The sequence below is a fragment of the Rattus norvegicus genome, chromosome 10 (genome assembly GCF_036323735.1).
Source record: "Rattus norvegicus strain BN/NHsdMcwi chromosome 10, GRCr8, whole genome shotgun sequence".
NCBI lineage: Eukaryota > Metazoa > Chordata > Mammalia > Rodentia > Muridae > Rattus > Rattus norvegicus.
Window position 1 is genome coordinate 107,365,615 of NC_086028.1, and position 22,783 is coordinate 107,388,397.

A 22,783-nucleotide genomic window follows, 5' to 3' on the forward strand; every position below is an offset into this window, starting at 1 on the left:
ATGTTGGGAACCAAAGAAAGTGGTTGGTGTCACATGTCCCAGCACTGGATGTCATGACAGTGTTCATCGTATTGCTCTGTATTGCTGTGAAAGATGTACTTATAATAATGTCTTCTCCTTCAAGCCACCCCTTTTGTGTGAAGTTGCTCACACTTTGTAAGGAAGAAATCAAGAAGTCAAAAGACATCCAGAAACTTCGGTCAAGCATTGCAGTGTGAGTTTTAAGTGTTCCTGGGTGGAGACAGAAAGAGGAGGGACTTGGTGGGGTTCCTGGTGGGAGATAAAAGTTTTAATCACAAAGCTGCTTAAAATGGAGTGTTTTCGTGTTCATTTAGGGAGAGGTCAGACCACTCCTGTCAGCTGTGGCATTTAGGGAGGACTGACCAAAATAGGAAACCTATATCTCTTATGTGTTCATCTTATACATCTGTCACTTGCTCTGGCACCTTACTGGGCCTGTAGATGCTCAAAGGCCATCACAGGAAGGAAAATACATCTATACTAGTGCAGAGATCTGGGCACATGGGCGTGCACATGCTAGCACAGATAACTGGTGATGTACTGGCAATCACATGAGGTGTACAAGCATGCATACATGGAATGCAGGAATCTGGGTACACAAGCATGCACATGCTAGCACAAAGATCTCACCACGTATGGTGAGCACATGGGAGCACATCAGCATACAGTGCACAGGAGCATACAAGATAGCGTAGATTACATGGGAGCACACTGGTGCACAATACACAGATCTGTACATAGGTAAGCACACACGTTAGCACATGACTCGAGGTTCATGTTGTGTGTTTCCTGGGTCTTCCATTTGGGTCCTTGGGTAACAGCATGAGTGTGGCACAGCTCCATGTTGCCTGTGGGTCTCCTGCAGGCTCTGTGGGATGGTGCAGTTCAGTGGTGATGTGAGAAAGAAGGTTCTTCTGCAGCTCTTCCTCCTCCTTGGCCACCCTTTTCCTGTGGTGAGTGTGTCTGCCCCACCTCAAGGCTACCTACCTGGGACCCAGGTCTGTGCTTACATGTGACCTCTAAAGATGAGTGTCTGTTGGCAGGGCTTTGATGTAAACACAGGGTGAGATGGGTTCCAGGTGTGGGCAATCAACTGGTTGGTGTTTGTATGAAAGGAACACGGTGCTGGTACCGGGGAGCATGGGCATGGGAAGCACAGCCCAGTGTTAGGATTTCCCTCTCACCCAAGAAGTACAAATCTGAGAACCTTTACAGTGGTCTTTTGAGGTAGAGTGGGATGGCCCCACAGCTCAGCCTGTTTGTCAGAAACACATTGCCAGAGGTAGATCAGATCTCATATGATGTAGTATGTCACAGGAAATAACCAAGAGACAGCGAGACAGATTCCCTTGTAGGAGTTCCTACCGCACCTTTTGGTGGGCAAGCCTGTGATGGCAGAAGTACCCGGGCTGTGGCTGAGTTCATCTTCCTCCTTTCATGGACCTTCTAAGAAAGACCCCTGGGGCTCTCTAGGTGCTGATGGCTTTTCCTCCTGTTGACCTGCTGTTCTCATTCCAGATCCGGAAGAGCACAGCAAGCCAGGTATATGAGATGGTGCTTACCTATAGTGACTTGGTAGATGCTGAGGTGCTTGATGAGGTCATGTCTGTGCTCAGTGACACAGCCTGGTGAGTAGTGCCTGCCTGCCTGAGCCTGGTGATACTTTCTCCTGTCCCTGCAGCTTTTTGATGGAAAGAGGGGAGATATTTCAAATCCTCCACCTAAGAACATCACATCCTGGGAGCTTCAGGAAATGTTTAATGTGCAATCGCTTTTCTCTTGTGAGCAAGTGGCCAGAGTGGGTCAGACCCCTGCTGGTCAGAAGTCAGTGTTTCTCAGTAACTGCCACCAAGTGGATGTCAGCTACCTACTGTCATTTTGCTACTCCAAGGGCCTTGTGGTTTTTCCTCTGTTTTAATGATCTTAGAAACTTGTCTTCAAAGTCAAGAGGTGCAGAAGGGACAGTGGTGGTGTACAGCCTGTGGGTGCTATAGGCTGGGCCTGGAAACAGTTATTTATGGTCACAACAGCAAGAACCTATGACCCGTAATCCAGATGTGGTACACATGCATGGTCCTGCGCATATTTATATACAGGTTTGCATACATGATCACATAATGTGGCTGTTCATATAGTCACACATGTATGCACTGCTAAGCACATACAGTCACATATATGGAACTAGCGCTTGTGCACAGGTGCACTTCAAGCTGGCTTGTCCCCATTCTGTAGTATTTGGGAGGCACAGCCAGGCAGCTCAAAACACTGTTGTTGCCTATCAACACTGTTCCCTTAGAACGATGGAGAGCGGGCTTGCTGACCTCAGATACTGGCAGGCCTGTTGGGATTGACCAGGTTGCTTCAGCAAGTCAGGGTTTGTGCTCTCTTCATGCGTGCCCCTCAGAACAGTGACCTCCCTAAGGAGCCCCTGCTAGGATGTGACCTTCCTGCCTAGGTAAGAGCTGTGGGGACCTGGAAGGCCAGAGTGCACTTCAAGATCTTTGCTGTCAGTAGGAACTCAACTTGGTGCCTTCTCAGGAGACAGTGGCCAAACCTCAGGATGGCAGACATTACTTCCAACTTTCTAATAAACTCATCTTGAGTGAGAACAGCTGGCAGAGGAAGAACTGTTTTGTTTTGTTTTTGTTTGGTTGTTTTTTTTTTTTTTAAGATTTACTTTTATTTTTAACAATATGTATGCATGTGTGGCTGTCTGTCAAGGCTCATGTGCATGTCTGTACAGTTGCCTGGGGATGCCAGAAAAGGGCGTGCAATTCCCTTGGAGCTGGGGTCGCAGGTGGTTACGAGCTACCCTACATGGGTGCTAGGGACACTGCTCCTCTGCCAGAGCACAGTGCCTGCTTTACAGAGAAGCTTTTTTTTTTTTTTAACTAATTTTACATAGAGAAAAAACATGCTTAATACTTAACAGCATTACATATTATTCCAATGAAAGCAGTCTAATAAAGCGCTCCAGAAGCCCTCTCAGTCTGAGGTAGCGTTTCTTCCTCATGTCCCCAGAATGGGGTGTGTATCAGTCCTGTGAAAGAGCTAGGTTCTCCTGGTGTCTACTCTGGGTGGTAGAGTTTTGCCCCAACACCACCAGGTCTCAAGGGGTGGAGTTGCTGAGCCATGTGACACAGGGGACTCAAATGTTTTCCTCCTTAGGGACTCAGAGCTTCCCGTTGTAAGAGGACAGCGGAATCACCTGTGTGACCTCCTTGGTGTGCCCAGACCCCAACTGGTTCCAAAGGTAATACTTGTAGTGGTACCTGTGTTGCCTGTTGTTCTGAGTTCTGGTCTAAAGTAAATGGGTCCCATGGTCAGTATTCATTGCTGCCATTACTTTGTCCAGACCAACTGGGAGAGCTTCGTCTCCTGCCAGGGTGGGCACGTTCTGTGTCTTTATAGTGTGCTGGCTGCACAGTGTCATCTTACTGATGTAGGCCACAAGTTGTGTCGGCTTCTGTCTTCTAGGAATTTGGGAAGGAGGCTGTAGTTTCCTCCTCATTCCCTGCCTGGCTGTACATCCTATTAGGGGCTCTGTCCTTCTGAGGACACCTGTCCCATCAGGCCATTTCTCTCCTGTCCACTGGGGCCCCAGCCTTCTTGGCTGCCTGTGCTAAGGCCTGTCCTCTCCACTTATCTTGGCCTTGGTGTGTTTATAGTTTCTGAGGACCCTTGTCCTGGGGTTTCACTTTAAGTTGTCATGAAAGCTGTGATCTGTTGTGTCTCTGGGCTCTCTTCCTATGTTCTATGGCTCAGTCTGTCTATGAGGACTTTAAAAACTTCTATGTATCGACTTTTCATCCTAGAAATATGCGTCCAGCTTAATACTCTTAGCCTCTTTGTGTTGTGGTCTACTCTAAGGTTATGTAGTGCTTTTGTACCCAAGACCACCAGCTGAGGGTGGCTCCACCCCCAGTGGGTTGGTCTCCTCCACATCAATCACTGCTTAAGAAGACACCAGGCAAGCCTGCCTACAGTTTAGGCTTACACATAGATTCCCAAGTGCTCTAGCTTGTGTCAGGTCGCCATAAAACCAGCCAGCACAGGCAGCCTGCTGTGTCTGAAAGCTCTGTGTACCGACTTTACATGGAGAAGTTCAGTTTACTTGGGACAAACTGTTGTGTGACGGGAAGGTCCCTTTATGCTTCCTGTGTCAGATGATTCAGGGTCTTGTCACCACCACTGTCCAGTGACTGCACTTTGGAGTCTTATACACTGGATCACACCATCAACTGTAAGTCGATACAGACTGTGTGATGGGAGAGGCATGGCTCTCACAACAGCTCATGGCGCTCACCATGTCTGTTCTCCAGTTTTATCCTGCCCAAGACTGTCTGTGCTTTAAACCCTCAGAACTAGTTTGTCAGTTTACACTACCAGCCAGGTTGGCCTGGGACTATGTTGAGGCTAAAGGGAGCTAAGGTTGATTGACACTAGGCCCTTGGAAGGTCACCCTTAAGTCCTACAGATGGAGATGCTGTCTGTGTGATTGGTCCCCAGTTCATGCACCACTTGCATCTCTGCTTAGAAAGTTCATGTGCTAGTTTAATGACTCTTTCAATTTGTTCTTCAACACCATCTTCTGATCCCCTCCCTATACCTTTACTGGGTTATAGTTGTGCTGCTGTGACAAAATACCATGGCAACAGCAACTTAAGATGGCACTTCACTGGACTTATGGTTTCAGAGGGTTAGTGTCCATAATGGCCAAGCAAAGACATGGCAGTAGGAACAGCTGAGAGCTCACATCTTGATCCATAAACAGGAAGCAGAGCTCACTGGAAATGGAATCATTTGAAACCTCAAAACCACTCCCAGTGACACACCTCCAAAAGAGCCATACTTCCAAATCCTTCCCAAACAGTTCCACTAGCTATGGATAGGGTATTCACACATGAGCCTGTGGGGGCCGTTCTCATTTAAACCACCACAGCCACCTAGTAGCTCCTGTATATTCTCCATAGCTCACCTTCCAGGTGTGGTGAGCTAAGGAAGTGAATTGAGCTTAATAATCCCATTTCCATGTCAGAGGCACTTTCTCTGAGCCATGTTTTTCTTAGCATACACACATCTTAACAAGTAGATGTGCTGATGGAATGGACAGCAGTGTGTGGACTTGCTTTTCTTCTTGGAAGGGGCTGTTAGATGTTGTCTGTGGTATAGGCCTAAGGGTCTTTCCATTTGTTTGTACCCTTGACCTTGGGCTCTCTGCCCTTACAGAACTTGAGTCCTCCAGGAGTCCAGAAGCATCCTGGGGGTGAGTGGGGGAGAGCGGAACATTCTAATTGGCCAGCCTGTCTCCAATCTCAGGCTAGACCTGGTCCATCTAGCCTAGGAGCTAGTAGACCTGGTTCCAGTATGCCTCACAGGGGTGACTTTTCTTCCTTGCTGGGAATGAGTGGATGTTTTTCAGGTCTCATGAGGTTAACCATGGAAGCCCCCCTGACTGGTATTCTCAGGTACTTATGAGCCTTTTGGCGGACTTTGCTAGGTTCTGTGTCTTATATATGCTCTCCAGTTTCAGGATGGAGGTCTCAGTTCTCCAACATTCTGAGAAACTCTGTATCAAGTGAGACACAAGACCCATTAGCACACATTTTTGTCATTTTCCTCCGTCTGCTGAGGAATTAATGTTTTGCATTTGTCTCAAATCTCCTTTAATTATGTTTAAACTTCGGGGGGGGGGTGCATTTAGAAGCTGTGTTCCTACTCTTAACATCTCTTCTGCTCACTGTTAGTGTGATGACATCTGTTTCCTGTCACACTTTCAATGTCTAGGAATGTTATAGTCAAGATCGCGCCTTAACATCTTTATTAATTAGCATCTCATGAGTTCATGTTTACTGTATAATTATAGGCAAGTTTACATCCACCATCTTTGTTTCCTATTTGACCTTCCTGTTTAATGTTTCTTTCCCCCTTATCTGAATTTCATTTCCTACCCTGTTAACTTGTTTCACAGCTCTGCTCTTCTGTCCCCGATTACCCTGTGGCCAGCACTCTTTCTTGACACATTACATTATCCCTGGCCTTGACCTCCTGCTGCAGAGCCCTGTCTGAAACTGGTTTGTACTAACCCTGAGGTCTTGGTATTCAGCCAGCCTGGTCTCCCTGGTCAGCTTCTTTCCGTACTCTTCTCTTTGCTTTGAGTCAGCTCTGTGCCTGAGCTCCTGTCATGGCTGTGTCATGTTGAGAGAGATTTTGTGTTTATTACACTGGGTCTGTGTGCTCAAGTCTTCCCAGGGCTTCCCCCTGTAGGAGCCATAATGAGATACACAGGTGTGGCCTGGTCGCTTGAGTGGCTCCAGGAGTGGTGACAACAGATGGCGACATGGTGTAGTCTCGGTCCTTTATGCACAGTGAACTTGAGTTTACATCTACCCTGACAGGCCACAGAGCTATTACTACAGTTCAGGCTGCCAGGATTCTGGTCATGGCTGGCTTTAGCCATATATCAAAGAGGGTGGGGTGGCAGCCAGCCTGATGTTGCCATGTTTCTTTACAGCCTGTTCCAGGAAGCTGAGCCTTGCCCGCCTAGCTGGGATGCTTTGCCCTGAGGCTCCACAACAGGCTTTACCATCATGGAAACTTGGTGCCACAGACTTCTGAGAAAGGTAGCACCTGCTGCTAGATGGATTGGGAGGCCATCCCCAGAGAGCAGCAATTCCTCATGGATGCTGTGCTCTGGTGACCTGGACTGCCCATACTTTTGCTGTCACACAGATGTGCTTCTCATTAAATCATGTATCACACAGCCCAGCCTCTGCCTGTCTCTGGGACATCTGTGCAAAAGGAGCTGGAGGATCTACTGTGGGCTCCTCTTCAGGGCCTTGCTGTGTGATTTGTGTATCATGATGGGTGTTTCACACCCTGGTATAGAGTTTGAAGTGCTGGGCGGATGCAGTAACAGATAGCCTCTCACATGTTCAGCCAGCCAAGCCACCAACAATATCACAATGGTCTGAGCAAGAGATCATGAGAATCCAGCATCCCTGTGGGAATGTAGATGACAACACTGGTCCAGGAAGCCTGGATCCTTTGCACCTCCTGTCCCAGGCCTGCATGGCTGCCTGTCCTGCTGTGGTAGCCACACGCCTACCTCTTCAGCCTTTCTGTCTCTCAGGCCTGGGAAGGACTGCTGATCACTGCTTATTAAGCTGTTGAGGATGGACATGTGGCTGAAGTGGCCAGGGCCTCAAGCCAAGGCCTGTGGTGATGCGTGTTCACTCAGGGCAATAGCCTCCATCTCACGGAGCCAGAACGGAGAGCACACAGGCTGCCGCCTTTATCGGGAGCCACTTTCCAGGCCTGAGACCTGCAGGTTTGCTGTGCTGCCCTGGTGGCTGAGGCCTGGCTCATACTTCATTCCAGTCTCGTACACCTTTCTGTTGTAAGTAGAAGAAAACCTGGCTGAGATCAGCAGAGACGGCCACGTATGAGACTGGCTTTGCTGTCATGTCTACTGGGAAACAGAATTAGCTATTTTTAGTATTAATTATTTTAAAACACAATTCCAGACAGGACATTTTAAGACATGGAGACCAACTGGTTTCCAACAGACCTACTGATGTCACTCTAGCAGAGTAATGTCCCTTTCAGTGAGGTTTAATGGTTGAAGTAAAGGATGTTGTTCTCAGCTAGCCCCCTCTGCATGCAGATCCCACCATAGGCAACTGTTTCCACCGGATACCTGGTAGTCTAGAAAGACCTCAGCAGGAAGGGTTTCCACTGAAGTTCTTAGGGGGAGCCCTCCTCTCCAGGTATCACGACAACTGGTGGGGTCAGGTTGGTCCATCACGGCAATAATGCTGAGTTATATGTCAGACTCAGCAAATATGGGGGCATGTGAGTGTCTAGGTACAAAGGAGTCGGGAAAGCTCTGCAGTGGGCATGTTTGGGCAGGAGGCCAAATAGGTGTGTGCCCACACAAGAGTGTTCACTTGGCCTCCTGTGAACCTATGATTTAACAGCAGGAAGAAAGTAGTTAGGGACACTGTGTCCACGGCCAGGTTCCTAAGCCTCGTCATGAAGTATTGATAGTGGAGTAGAGTAGCTAAAAGGCCACAAGAAACCTGATAAAACCCTGGGACCTTGTAGATGGAAAAACTGTCCTCACAGGAAGGAGCTGTGGCCCTAAAGGAGTCATCCAGTGAGTCCCCCAGACTCCTATGTTGAAAAGACTAGGTAATTCCAAGACAGAAAGATACAACCTCTAAGAGGATGAGGCCAGCATCCACAGACAGGGATATCAACCCATCACTAAGAACCAAACAATAGGGGTTGGGGATTTACCTCAGTGGTAGAGCGCTTGCCTAGCAAGCTCAAGGCCCTGGGTTCGGTCCCCAGCTCCGAAAAAAAAAAAAAAAGAACCAAACAATATACAACAGTTTTCCAAAAGCAAAGCAATAGGACTGGAGGTCTAACATCCAAGATATGGAAAGGCACAGTGCTGGAGAGGGAGGTGCCCGGGTTTCTTAAGTAGAAAGTTGTTAGAGCTCTGAGTCTTGGATGTATCTGACTGTAACAAGTTTAAGCCAGGCACACACTCACAGCCCATCATTCAGGAGGTGGAGACAGGAGGGCTGAATTCAAGACCAGCCTGGGCTACAAAATAAACAACAATGTAACTCAAAAAGATCAAAGCCTGAGATCAATCAAGATCTTGATCTAAAAGATCACTTGAGAAGTGAGATGTATTATTAAGGGTTTTATCATTTTAATGTGAAATGTCTCTGACAGCTTCGTGTTTGAACATTTATTCCCAGTTGTTGGCACCTTTTAGAATTAGGGCCTAGCTTGAAGTGGGTCACTAGACCTCACCCTTGCTTCTGGCCCCCTCTATTCTTCCTGCTCCACTAAGATGAGAAGGTGGAGAGTTCCAGCTGGGAATGACTTCCACCATCATGCCCTCCCCACCATGATGGACCCTCAAACCATGAGGCGTTGGCTGTTTGGAATTTGGTCACAGCAATAAGGAAAGTAGCCAGTACAGATGGTTTCAGAATGAAGAAAAGCTTAGCTTAATAGACATTTCTAAAACCCAGAACTTTTTGCAAACTCCTGCTTAAAAAGTAGTTTTAAAAAATTACCAGCTAGCTGGTGAAAGTTTTAGGAATTTTGCCTAAAGTGGTTCTTAGAACATTTAAGCCTCAAGGTATGTTGCAGAAACAGATGGGTGAGAATTAATGCAGTAAGTGTGTGGGGGGCAGGGGGAGATGCTGGAGGAAGCAGAGACTGAGTCGTCTGTGTGAAAGGGAGGCAGATCAGACAGGGCTCAGAGCCTACTAGCGTTGCTGTGTACACCCACCTCAGCAGCAGCCTCAGCTGAAGTGAACGAAGTCCCGGCCTTCTTGCAAGTGTAGTGACTTCAGGTTGTCTTCAAACTCACCCCCTGTGAGGTCCTTGGGGAGAGAGGATCCAGCTCAGTCAGACTTCCTCTTACTCTCTGGGATTCTTGCAAAGACTCAGGTCAGAGGCTAGGAGTGGGTCTACCTAATTTACTGTTAGGTGGCTCATAATGAACTTAAGATCCTCTATGGATTAGGGAGGAGGCCTGAAGAGAACCAAAGGCCACTGAGGGCAGTGGCTAGTGCTGCTGTTATATAGTTCTGTTGGGCACCAACAGTAGTGAGATACTGAAAGGTGCATTTGCCACCTGGTATTGACCCTCTACAGAAGGCATTTGAGCCACTCTCAGTTGGTCCAGGAATATTTCACCTTCCTTCTGTCTATCCAAGGAATTGTACACTGGGTATCTGCCCAGCGCCCACCCTCTGATTCCTCTTACCTGTCATCTCCCAGTCCCAGACAGGAGCAAGGCCCATTTTCTTGCTGAAGAACAGCCTATCGGCAGATGAAGTCTGGAGCAAGATGTAGAGGAACTGCACTGTTCCTCCTAAGTCATCTGTCCTTTGACTAACACAAGAGGCCTCTAAACTAGGCTGTCACCCTGATTCTACCTGTCCCACTACCAGTGCTAGAAATAGGAAGTGAAAAGCATTCTACCTGGGAAATCAGAAGTGTCCACAGTGGCTGCACCTGCTGCCCTTCCTCTCTTCCCTCACCTCTCCTTTCCCAACATCCAGAGAAGCCATCAGCCTTGGGCCAGGAGAGGTCAGAGCCTGCCCCAGGAGACCTAACATTGTTAAACACATCACTACTCATGTGCTCCAAATAGTTAACATAATCCTGTGAGGATGAAAGGAGAGGGTGACTGCAGGACACAAAGCTAACTCTGCCATCGTATTCCAGTTGAAGAAGCCCAGTTATAAATGTGACAGATGAAACCTAAGTTTCCACCAGATAAGTGGTGCTCAACCTTAAGCAAGATACTCCTACAACTACAGCAAGAAAGAACTCCAAAAGGATAGAAAACAGTCAGTTTGCCCATACAGGTGGTCTTTGGAGGTGTTCAACCTGACTTCTCCTCTGGGATAAACCATAGAAATGGGAGCTCACAGCAGCATGAGTGACAACTGAAGGCTAGAGATGACTCCCACAAGCCAGGGTCCTGACATGCCAACAAGATCCAATAGTCTACACAGTGGATGATCATATACAGGTGCTGAGAAGAACCGGACATAAGAGCAAAGAGTTGGGAGTCCATACACATGAGTGGCAAGCAGACAAGTGGCAAGCTGTGTGTGCACAGCTCTTCTCTGAACAATTGCATAGGTGAGCAGTCTGCACATCTCCATGGAAGAGCATCTGCTCTGTTCTTAAGGAGGCTGTAATTCTGCTATGTGAACGCATATTGTCCGTATTCTAAGAAAGCTACTTATGAAGAGAGGTGGAGGGCTAAATGTGACCTACAGTCCGTGCTTGCCAATCTGTGTTGAGATGAGACATTTTCTCTGCATATACAGCAGTTTATTTAAATAAAAATGTGAGACAAATTCTGGAGTAAGGAAGAGTAGCTTCCCTCTGTGGTAAGGCACTGGAATGCGAATTGGTGATTGGTAGAAAGAGACCCAGGAGCAGAAATGAGCATCTCAGCCAGCACATTCCCTATCAGGAGAACGGGCTGCCTAAGATGTGAGGCTGAGACGATTAGATGTGCAAAACAGAAAACTTGGGATTCCTAGTTAATCTTTCTACCAAAGTAACTTCTCATTGTATCACAGATAAAATTAAGAAGCAAAAGTCCTAGATACAGATGTGGGCAGTGCTCTATAAAGTGTCATGCATGATCAAGAGTAGCCATCTCAGAATGAATCATACTTTCACAAGGGGAAAAGTCAAATAGTGTAAGTCATTCTAAATGGCAAACATCAGTTTATAACTTAAAACTCCTGAGCTAGAGATGGCTTCAGGAAAGTGTTTGCTGTGCATGCACACATGCATGAGGACTTTCGTTCATTCTCTAGCACCATTGTAAAGGCTGGGCATGGTGGGATATACCTGCAGTCGCAGAAGTGGGAAATCAGAAACAGAAGGACCCCTTGGGCTTGCTTGTCTGCTAGTCTTGCTGAATAAGGAAGTTCCTGGTGAGAGAACCTGTCTTGATGATGAAGCACTAGAAGGCAGTGAGTTTTCCCACCAGCACATACAAACACACATGCACACAAACAGAAGAATATTCAGAATACACGGTACATCACAGGTGGGCCGTCTTCCTCATTGTGTTAAGAGAAATGCTGTAATGCTGTACCAGAGGACGCTTGGTAAAGGTACAAAACTAAGCAGAGGCCTTCCACTCCCATAGTGTCACCAGCGGAATGCAGTTCCTGACCCCACACCTGCTGCCGTGTGACATCACTCTACAGGGGACACAGACAGACACACATTTTCTCAGGGGCTAGAACCAAGGCCTAACCCTGCCATGACCTGAAGTGAGGTGTCACAGACTGGAAAACATGGATTGAAACAGGCTGAAGTCTGGCCTGTGTCCTCCAGTCTCAGCAGCACGGCCCACCACCTACTATCCCCTCCATGACCTAAGAACTGAGGTGGACAGCTGCAACTGGAGGCTGAGCTGCCTTTGCTGAGGGCCTACTATATCCATCTGGTAATAGAGAGGGTGACGCCTTGTCCTGGGGCTGCTAACATTCAGTGTGGCCATGCCCTCTCACCTGGTGTCTGGACTTTGAAAGAGAAAAACTATTTAAGAACAAAAGGCATCAAGGGAATCATACACAACTTACAGTGAGATCTTTAGAAATAAGACTGCCCTGGACTCAAAGCTTGAGAAGAATGATGGGTGGCAGGAATGATTTCAGAGACCAATGGTGAGCAGGTACAGAGTAACGGATGTACAAGGCCTGCTTGGCTCTGCTGCAGGATGCACCCAGGAGCTTCTCAGAGCAGAGACCGACCCATTTACTACAGTGAGTCAGAACTGTGGACAGGAAGTAGGGCTACTGACCAGCAGGATTCTACATGGTCAGTGACCTGGAGGTGGTCACATGGGCAAGACACACTGGCCCTCCACAGGCCAATATAAATCCCTTCCAGATGGACCTGTGACAGATGCTACCTGTCGATGAACGTGAGGTTTCTTACAGGGGAGAAATTCCTATGTAGGACACTAGACTGTCATCATAAAATCAGTTAATGTCACCATATTAAAGAATAATATCTCAAGAGCCAAGTCTCCTGAGGGCATGTCTACCAGGAACTTGACCTACCAAGGACAGTGTCCAGAGTAGATAAAGAAAGTCTAGCCTTAGCCCCAGTAAGACGCTTGCTGTCTGGCCATTTTCAGCTTGGCACAACTGTTGGAGACCCATTCCTTGGAGAGACTGAGATTCTTTTTTGCACTGACCACAAGTAACCTCAGTTTGCACTGAAACAGGATGCTTGGCACCTATGCCCATATGACCAAAAATGGAGAAACCAGATAAACCAAAGGAGGGTCCTGTGGCCCTACTGGTCACCACCAAGCTATTATTATATGTGGGTAAGGCTGCCCTTTGAGTAGCAGGAACCGTGGCACCTTGAACATCATGGCTGGGCTCAGAACAATGGCTTTCAGTGTTTAAAGGAAAGAGTGAAAACAGCTTTGTAAGGGTGTTACCAGGGGTGCCCACCACCACCCTGTCCCTAGGACCCACAGGCCACTCTCCAGCTGCATCCAGCCCACAGAGCAGCAGCTATGGCCTCTAGCCTAGTTCAGGGTGTCCCTATGGCTGCAAGGTAAGATTTGATTTACAGTAAGAGTGTATAGGTAGTGGGCTATGTCCCAGGGCCCGTGGTCAGGTCTTGTCCTTGGTTTTGCTCCTATGATCAGAGTGGGACAGCGGATACCCAGGAGCCCTGCAGCCATTGCCAGTACTCACCAGCTTCACACAGATGACAAAAGGTGGCTGGGCAGCTTGGAAGTGCAGGATGGGAACCTTTGGCTTGGGTCTCTCCTACAGAGATGGTGGCAGTCGTGAGTCGTTAGGGCTTCACGCAGAAGGAACTCCTTGAGACCTGTGCTAGCCACAGCCTCTGCTCAGTAGCTGGTGATCAAGTAGCAGATGGGGACAGGACACGTGGTTGCACCCCCAGGTTCCGGCAGCCCCAGCCACCTGATAGCCACAAGAACCACCAACTCACTCTGGTAGGCCAACATTGAGACCCAGACTGAAGGAATGTGTAGGTAGCCATTTCCCCAAGGAGGGGCAGAGCCCAAGTGAGTGTAAGGGAAATCTGGCATGGTATGGAAGGCCCTTCCCTGTAAGGGGCTTTGGTGCTCTGCCACATGGCTACACACCTGTGAGTCCTCGTGGCAGTAGAAGCCCTTCCTGATCTTGTTCTTGTCAATGTCACAGAAGGCCACCACCTGGGGGGGTGAACATGGGCTAGCAGTTAGGTGGGGCTGCAGGATAAAGATGTGATGGCATCAGGGGAGGCAGGATAGTGGTCAACAGAAAAAGGAGGAAAGTGTCCTACCTTGTGCTGGCTGGCTGCAGTCAGGCTGCGGTATAACTTACGCCCCTGCTTGCCTGCATTCCAGATGGTGAAGGACTTCCAGTGAGGAAGGATTTGTTCCTCTAGGAAGTGGACACGGTGAGTCCAGATGGTCATCCTGTAGCCAAGTAGAGAGGGGAGCTAAAGTGGCCAGATGTGTGGGCTCCAGTGCCACCTCGCCCATTAGCCCTGGGGACGTACATGAGTGCCACACCCTGTTTAGGCTGGGAGCCCACTGAATCTAAACCATATCCAAGTGAGCTCTAACTCTGTTCTTTTGCCACCTCTCATAGGAAGAGGTCACCATGAACCATGTAAACAAATGCCCTTGGGCCACCCATATTGGTCCTGCTTTCTAGGCGGGATGTAGACCTGATATAGACCTGATGGATGGCTGTGTGTTCGTTTGTTCTCTCTCTCTCTCTCTCTCTCTCTCTCTCTCTCTCTCTCTCTCTCTCTCTCTCTCTCTCTCCCTCTCCCTCTCCCTCCCTCCTTCTTCGGCAGCTGTGTTAACATGTATAGGGTTCATGCAAAGCCAATGGTTAGCATCTCGTATCTTTGTCACTCTTCACGTTATTTTTTGAGACAAGGTTGAGCAGGAGCTCACCAATTCAGCAAGACTAGCTAGCCAAAAAGTTCCAGGAATTCTCCTGTTTCCCTTCTCGGCACTAAGATTACAGGTGTGCGTTGCCATTCCTAGCTTTTTGTGTAGATGCTGGGAACTGAACTTAAGTCCACTGACAGAGCACCTCTCCAGGATGTGAAACTAGTCCTTTTGAGTTTGAAAGTGAAAGGGAGTTGTAGTCCACCCAACAACATGGGTCTAATTTCCCATAGTCAATACTCAGAAGAAAGGTCTGTTAATACGAAGACATTAGGAAGTAAACTTTCTGCCTCAGGCTGTCCCTTGCCTCAGACAATCCCAGAGATGTCCCTTTCTGAGCACAGACATACCTGCTCCTGCTCCCAGGCAGCAGGCCCTTTGTTTGCAGATCTCCAGGGCTTGTTTCTTCTCAGGCCCCCCTGAGCTCTACTTACCCACTGTCCCTAATCTCAGGGCCAGGCCTTCCACCCTGTCTCTCTGCCCAGACCCCTAGCATCCTGGTCCTTTGGGTGGAACCTCTTGTGTCACTACCTACATCAGAGCACGTTTTGCCAGTTCAGCATTTTCCTGAGACCTCCCAAGTTAAACATTCTAATTAGGGTTGTGCTGGGCTCAGTCAGTGATTTTTGGTAGGGGATTCCCTAGGGGTTCTGGGGAACCACATTAAGTGAATAGCATTTAATTATGAACCCCAGCCAGTTCTGCCTATGGCTGTAGTGCCCCCCTTCAATGAGAAAGTCACAAGCAAGATATACTTCAATTCCATACGTATACCTCACTGCAGCCATACCATCACCTAAGGAAATAGAAGACCCTAAGAGTGAGAACCTTGACCTCACAGGCCTTGTGCAAGGAGCAGATACTTCACCAATGTCATAAGCCAAGAAAGGCCCTTCTGATTTCTATCCCTCAGCAAACCTTACATGATGGTACCAGTCAAGCAGCATGGTGGAGCCAAGGCAAAAAAGCAAGACTTGCCTTTTGGGGCATCTGTTCTGCCTAAGTGTGGATGAGGGTTCTCCTCAGAGTGGGTGTGAGGGAAATCCAGGCACAGGCTGCTCAGACCCTATGGTGCACCAGTAGGCAAACCTCCAACCCCATCCTGGCCACAAGGGTCTCCCTTGCCTCCTGCCTTCAAGTGCCCTTGAAGAGACCTGCTAGGGCTCATGACTGCACAAACACAGGAGATTTAGCAGGGGCTACCAGGCCCCTTCTGTCATCTCAGGCTTTTCAAGGACTGCCCTGTTCAGAGGGCTGCTTGTCCTTACCTGACCTTTTGAGGACCACCTGAGGGCCTGTCTCCACAGCCTTGGTCAGTACAAGAGGTCTGCTTTGTTCGGTGTCTGATCAAGACAAGATGAACATGTGTGTATATGCATCAAAACCAGGAGTGCATCTACAATGTGCTGTGTGGTATGAGTGCACATGTGAACGTGCACTTCTGCATGTGTGTTATAGGGCATGTACACAGGTAAGTAAACACGTGCAACACAGCCCCTGTTAGAGACCAAGCACAGGTGATGTGCTGGTGACATCCTGCCCATGCCCTAGCTGGGTCTACTGGGTGTTTCTGTGGAAGGAAAACCCTGCAAGATGTCACATATTCAATCTGTGAAGTTGGTTTGCAGGATGGTGGGTTTCCCTGTACAGTGAAGTCAGCTTGGTTCCCCAAAACACTGGGCACCAATGATTTTATAGAGGAATGACCCACCGGGACTGGGCTTTAGGCCTGTAAGGCCCTTAGCATTCTGAATTTTACTAGGTGGTCTCTAACAGAGGATGAGGGAAGTTATAAAAAGGAAGGAGCATTCTGCACTGGACTCGCTTCTCCTAGGAGTCTGCCTAGAGAACAGGCCATCTGGCACCTAGCACATCCATCTCTTTTTGCTATGAAACCATCAATTTAGAGCTTAGGGTAATAGCTAAGGGAACTGGTTTTCTTGGACCTGTATGTGAGAGTTTCTGGAACTTTCTGGGAAGAGGCTAAAACATCACAGACTCAGTACTGCATCAGCTCATAGGAGTCCTGGGGTAGGAGTGGTGGCCTATTCCCAGAGGATATGGCCAATGGCCAGGAGCATCTGTAGTCAGAAAAAAAAAGGCTATAAGAACACAGGGGACAGCCTGTCAGGTACCACTGCAGCAGTAGGTCAGCAGAGGCAGCCTCAGGCTGGACGCCAAGGATTAGGTCACTAGCGGTGTCACGTCTGGCCCCCCCATCCCTACTGAGGTGCTTCTTGTTGCTATGCGCTCATCTGGAGAAAGGGTCCTATCTGGTGCTCTTTAAACCAGCATCATATGGCCGTGGGAAACAAGGTCAGAAACTTATTTCTCTACAGACCTTAGCCATGATTCCAGAAGAGGGCAGGCAGCATTTGTACCGTAAACGGCTAACCATACATGATCTGAAAGATGAAGCATCAGTAAAGGTAGACGGATGGCGTGACAACATACTAGGTTCAGCCGCTCTCAAGTTTAAGGAATGTTTGGTTCCTGGAGATGCTATTCTCGTGCCCTCTGCCATATGAAGTACTCCACACATATATAGAAATGACACAAATTCAGGTCATCTTGAGCTTTAAAAATGACAGAATCAAGACCATTGCCACCTGAGGTTTGGGCAAATTCAACTCTTAAGCAAGCCTCAGGTTGTAATTACAGCTTTTATCCTGGGAGGTGCCGCAGCTCACAGCTTAAAGACTTTAATCCAACACAGAAACTTACATTAGATCACTTATTTTTGTGCTGTGGGTGGCAAAGCTTACTGTGCAAACACAAAGGAGTGAGCTCTGTACACACAGGCTGCTCTATACACACAGGCTGCTCTGTTGAGAGACATGATGAATGCCTGCTGGGTGGGCTACAAGTCACCACCCAGGTGGCTTGAGCTTCACAGACCAGCATGGGAAGGACCTCCCTTACACAAATGACCACATGATCTCAAGGCATCTCATGCTCACGTGGCCTGCACAACGATGGTGCAAGATGGTTTCACCAGCCGGTAGAATTGGCACCAGGGACAGCTGCTACGGTGCTTTGTCACACACTCTACCTCTATCAGAGGACCGTGGGAAGGGGCGCCTTCCTTGGACAAACAGTGCTGTGTTTAAGATTTAATACAGGGTGATGTAAACCATACTAGGAGACTTTTTAAACAGTTGTACTCTGTTTCACGGCACTGCTGCTCCAAGCATCATGAGACGGCAGCTGGATTGATCGGTGGCGAGCATGGCCTTCCGCTCAGTGTCTCGTACACCTGGTGCTCCAAAGCACTGAGCCTGTTTACCTCCCAATACCCAGCAGCGTCCTCCTCTGCTTCCTAAAATGGTGTTGCAGAAACGGATACTTTCCTTAGCCATGTTACAGGATATCCCAGAAAAGTCCCCTGGCCTGGCTATCTTCTGTGAATGTTCTTAAATTACTAAATTAAAACTTTTACTTTTTGGTTAAATGTCTGTGGGGTGGCTAGTATTGTTAATTCTCTGTTTTATTTTTACAACAATCTTGCTATTATTCCAGCTTTTCTTCTTCTATTCCTGGCCTCTCCTCCTTTACCTGGAGTCTCTACTGCTCCATGGCACATGCTGAAGGCTGTGGCCTATACGTTTTTCCTTTGTGATTTTTCCCTTTGGCTGCCTAATTTCCTCATATTAGATTCTTCAAGATACTGTAATGATTTCTAACTTAATGCTTTGGTGGCTGAAGGTGCAACATTTTAGTACCACCATTCCCTATGTTGAAATCCTACCCCAGAGATATTGGGGACGTGAAGCCTTTGGCAGATGGCGCCCCAGAGAGTATGGTGCCTCTCCTGGAATTTGAGAGCACGTTAGGAAGATACCACTTGTGACCAACATGCAGACCTTTCAGTGTTGGGAGCAGCCTCAAGAGGGTGGAAGCAGCCTTCATGTTAAAAAGCAATTGTGCTTATGCTAGATCAAAGCAGCCATACCTGAGCCTGAACCTGCAGTTCTGCTTGAACTCAACAGATAGAATAAATCTGGTTGTCAGGTCGCTTAGCACCGGTGGTCAGGTCACTAAGCAACCCACCCTACTGTTCCCCCCGCTGGCCGATTTACCCAGCCAATATCCTGGTCATCGAGCCAGGCCCATTCTTTGGTGGTTACCTAACCCCTCCCCACATCTTGCTTCTTCCAGTATATCTTCTGCCTGAGAAAAATTAAAAATTGTCAGCTTGATCAGACTTCTTGACTTGCTGTCCATTCTTTGCGTCTCTTATCCCCCATCCTCTCCAAGGTGAACCCCAGGCCCTGGTCGACTGCCCTGCGGGTCGGGGCATTTGAGAAACAAACACCTATGGTCACAAGCTACTAGCCTACCAGTTTATCATAGGAAACTGGGCAGCTAAGATGTACATGGCATATCCCATACAGTTTCAGCCATTTAATATGAATTAAGACAGGTTCTACAGCTTAGTACACAACTCCTAGAGCCTTGCTAGCGTCTGCAGGGCTGCTGGAATCTTCTCAATCCTTACATATTTCCTACTTGTTTGTTAAGTGATGTAAAAGACTGATTAAATCTGCACAACATGTGCATCTGTTTGTGGGTTTCACTGTGTGTTCTGAGTTTCCCACAAGCCTTCAGGACTGCTATGTCCTCTGAGCATCTTTCCTAGGAGCTGGTCCCATCAGTGGTCTGCTTCCTGACAGCAACCCTGCAAGACGCTCCTCTCAAGCTGTGATTGAAGATCAGATGCAAGGAGGGCAAGTTCTGTTGTACCTGAAGCTGAATCTTGTAAATGGTGCAGGTCCAAGGTCCAGGGACCCACCCCAGAGTCACTGAGATGCTGGAGCCTGAAGTCTGAGTGGTAGACGTAAGATACTCAGGAGGGAAGGTCCACTCAGCTCCAGCCAGGTCAGGAACATAACCACTGCCACTCTAGAGCTGTAAGTAAATTACTGCAAATCCATGGTTTGGGCAATAAGGTACTATGATGGTTTGTGTTTGCTTGGCCCAGGGAGTGGCACTATTAGAAGGTATGGCCTTGTTGGAGGAAGTGTGTCACTGTGGGTTGGACTTGGAGACCCTACTCCTAGCTGCCTGAGGATGCTCAGTCTGTTCCTGGCTTCCTTCAGGAGAAGATGTAGAGCTCAGCTCCTCCTGCACTATGCCTGCCTGGATGCTGCCATGGTCCTGCCTTGATGGTAATGGACTGAACCTCTGAAACTGTAAGCCAGCCCCAGCTAAATGTTGTCCCGTATAAAACTTACATTGGTCGTGGTGTCTGTTCATAACAATAAAACACTAAGACAGTACCCAGAGGTCCCTTCCCCCCAGTGGGGCATAGAGGGGACAGTCCCCTAGCACAGGCACAATTCACATTATAGTGAGGTGGCTGATATAAGTGTCTCACACACAGTACAGACTGAGGACTTAACAAGCTCACCCTCTTTTACCCTATCCACTTCTTTAACCAGGGGGCTAGGAGGAGAGTTGTCTAGACAAAGAAGAGTGAGAGGGGATCATCAGCTATGGAGGCATAGCTCAGGCACCAGCTGTGACAACTCCCTCCACCATGAGGGAGTTCTTCTCAGAACTCCTCTTGGGGCTCACGGTGAGCCGTGCTAGATTGGGGCAAATGAGAAGAAAGTGGGGAGAGAGCCTTCACCTCACACAATCAGGGAAACTCATATTTGGCTTTTGCACTAATGTTTCCTGAACTCTGTGGAACATTCAGCAGCTCTGAAGGACTTCCTACAAGGGTAAAGTAGTATACTCTGACCCCTCCTTAACCTGCTCGGTGGCATGCCCTATATCCTGCCATTATGCGGCCTGACTCCACCAACCCTGGGCCCAGTCACACCAGTGACTCGCGAGTGACCTAGGCCAGGCTACACTAGCACCTCACCTATTCTTGGACCGTCCCAGATGTTTCCAGAACTTGGTATGTCCTACTTACTCAAGGACTGAATGTGTGGCTGCACACAAGTGGTATCGGTAGAGGAGCAGGCTGTGGTCCACCCGGAAGACGCCACCACCTTTCCTGAGGTGCTCATAGAAGAACAGCAGATCCTCTGGAACCCCCTGCAAAAGCCAGAGGACAATGCTCACCAAGCTGGATACTGAGCCTGACCATCAGGTGCTATGGAAGTGTGTTTTTGCTTAGAGCCAAGGATGGTGGCACTTGTGGCCCTGGTATCTGGGAGGCAGAGCTCATAGGATTGCTTGAACCCAGAAGCTAGTGCTCGACCTGGACACCACAGCCAGGTTTTGCCTCAATAAAAGGAAAGAATCTACTGACACTTAAGGGTGATGCGGGTCACCAGACAGAAACGGAGATTAGTTTTTCTCAGCAGGTAAGAAATGAATTCTAAGACAGACTGAGGATGAAGTGAAGGTAGGTTAGTTGAGAGTCTTGAGACCCTGTCCTGCCTTAAATTCCACTTTGTACACTGGAAAAGGTCTGGGGGGGCAAACTATCAACGGAAAGAACCATGAGATAATCAATCAGCGAGCACAGTGGCTTCTGAGCTGCATGATCTCGAGAGTGGAAAGCCCACGAAAGTGGAGAGAAGGGGGACGATAAACTGACTTCCCAGGAGGCCCTGAATGAGATGCTGAACCTGGGAGAGGTTGGGTGAGTCAGAATGCAAGGAAGGCGGAGATGAAAGGGAGTCACCCACAGTGTAGTCTGCTACAAGTCTGTACTTCACCACCACAGGCAGAAGGGGGGGATATTGAGCCAAGAACCAGGAAACTAACAGAGGAGTGGTAGGAAGAAGCTGAAAACCCCAGTCTAACTAGGGGAACCCACAAAGAGCCCAAATTCTACTGGTTGGCACTTACCTGTCCTCCTTCATCAAATGGCCCTACGTGGGAAAACCAGGCTCGAGAGCAGAACCAGGTAGGCATGATCACGGTGGGGCCATGGGAGGTGAACACCTGAAAGGAATTAGCACCAATGACACTAACAGAAGAGAACAGTTTGTTGTAAACAGCCCACAATCCTGACATCCATCCTTTGTGGAAATGAAGATTCAAAGTATAGACCATACGACGAACAGGTAGAAATAACCAAGGCCACTTCCAGGTCCCCAGTCTTCATTACTAAACATAGTAGGGCTCCCTCTGTTTATGAGAGACAGTGAGGCTGTCTGTATATGGGAACCAACAGTGAACACACTGCTTTTAATTGCACAAAGGGAACTCTGAAGTAGCATGAAAGAAAGCAGCAGTGACTAGATTAAGGAAGCGGAACGCGGCTCCTCAGAATGGCGTAAATATCAGAACTGACTCAAGACAGAAAACCTGAGTGGTTTTTAATGAGCTTGAGACTTGAGCCTTCCCACAGAGAAGCCTAGGCTAGGTGGCTCTCCGGTGTACACTGACAAATGCTTAAAGAACCAATACCCTCTACACAAACTCTTCCAAAAACAGTTGAGCAGAGAAGCCTTTCCAAATCACTGGATATCAAAGCCAGAAGAAAAAAACGTCACAAGAAAGCAGTGTTCCTTATGAACAGATCCAACAAAATGCTAGTGAGCTAAGTTTAGCTGTCACAGAAGAGGACCATGCCGTATGAGCAGGTGGCATTTGCCCTGGGATAACTGCACTAGGAACAGACTGGGGACAAGAACCTAAATAGACGCTGTAGCACTTGGCAAAACCTAGTGCCCTGCCAAGGAGAGCCTTGGGTGGTCAGGAGGAGCAGCTGAGATAATCTGCGGTAGGTGTGGTGAACACAGCACTCAGTTGAGCTCTGGGCAGCCACCACTCATAACTTTTGGGTTTGCCATGCCATTGGAACATAACCACGCTTTTCCATACACTGCTCTGCCTTCTCAGTAGCAAACTCCCGTGCATCCCTTAAAGCCCCCGACCGGCATGCTTACAGCTCCCTGGGACACATTCCCTAGGGCTTTCTGTCACTGTAACCCATCACACTCACATGACGTCACCTGTTTATGATTTGCTTTGACTGTATGTGGTCTGGGCCCAGCTTCAGCTGATCCCAGGACAAAAGACTACCAGGGAAAGAGCAGCCTGATCTTGTTGGACGTGGTAATATGCACTTATAATTTAAGCACTTGTGAGGTGCAACTTGTGAGGTGCAATGGCATGCCACGTACACACACATGAACACATGAATACGTAATAAAAAGTTTTAAACTGGGCTCAGTGGATAAAGGTCTTTGCCACCAAGCCTGAGGACTTGAGTCCAGTCTCTGGAAACTGACACAACAGGAGAAAAGTCTCTCCCAAGTTGTCCTTTGACCTCCACATGTAGATAAT

The 22,783-nt window shown here is 48.3% G+C and overlaps 2 protein-coding genes across 17 annotated transcripts in view; one reads left to right on the forward strand and one right to left on the reverse strand.

The window, feature by feature from the left end:
• The window catches only part of Tbcd (tubulin folding cofactor D), a 156,773-nt gene extending 149,989 nt beyond the window's left edge, over positions 1-6,784 (forward strand). For 2 of the 4 annotated variants that reach the window (XM_006247861.5, XM_063268237.1), the window contains 5 exons: positions 125-214; positions 887-974; positions 1,495-1,649; positions 3,190-3,274; positions 6,536-6,784. In XM_006247861.5, coding sequence (XP_006247923.1) covers positions 125-214; positions 887-974; positions 1,495-1,649; positions 3,190-3,274; positions 6,536-6,553 — 436 coding nt within the window. In that variant the 3' untranslated portion in view covers positions 6,554-6,784. The remainder of the gene's footprint in view (positions 1-124; positions 215-886; positions 975-1,494; positions 1,650-3,189; positions 3,275-6,535) is intronic. The other 2 variants (NM_001271364.2, XM_006247864.5) reach the window with 2 other exon arrangements.
• The window catches only part of B3gntl1 (UDP-GlcNAc:betaGal beta-1,3-N-acetylglucosaminyltransferase-like 1), a 68,953-nt gene that overhangs the window by 2,579 nt on the left and 43,591 nt on the right, over positions 1-22,783 (reverse strand). The window contains exons 7-14 of one of the 13 annotated variants that reach the window (XM_039086516.2): positions 21,338-21,433; positions 20,451-20,575; positions 15,796-15,870; positions 13,906-14,041; positions 13,727-13,795; positions 13,308-13,382; positions 9,338-9,431; positions 5,826-7,492 (exon numbers count right to left, since the gene is read on the reverse strand). In XM_039086516.2, coding sequence (XP_038942444.1) covers positions 9,351-9,431; positions 13,308-13,382; positions 13,727-13,795; positions 13,906-14,041; positions 15,796-15,870; positions 20,451-20,575; positions 21,338-21,433 — 657 coding nt within the window. In that variant the 3' untranslated portion in view covers positions 5,826-7,492; positions 9,338-9,350. Of the gene's footprint in view, positions 1-5,825; positions 13,542-13,726; positions 13,796-13,905; positions 14,042-15,795; positions 15,871-20,450; positions 20,576-21,337; positions 21,434-22,783 lie in introns of those variants that run through there. The other 12 variants (XM_039086515.2, XM_063269550.1, XR_010055216.1 and 9 more) reach the window with 12 other exon arrangements.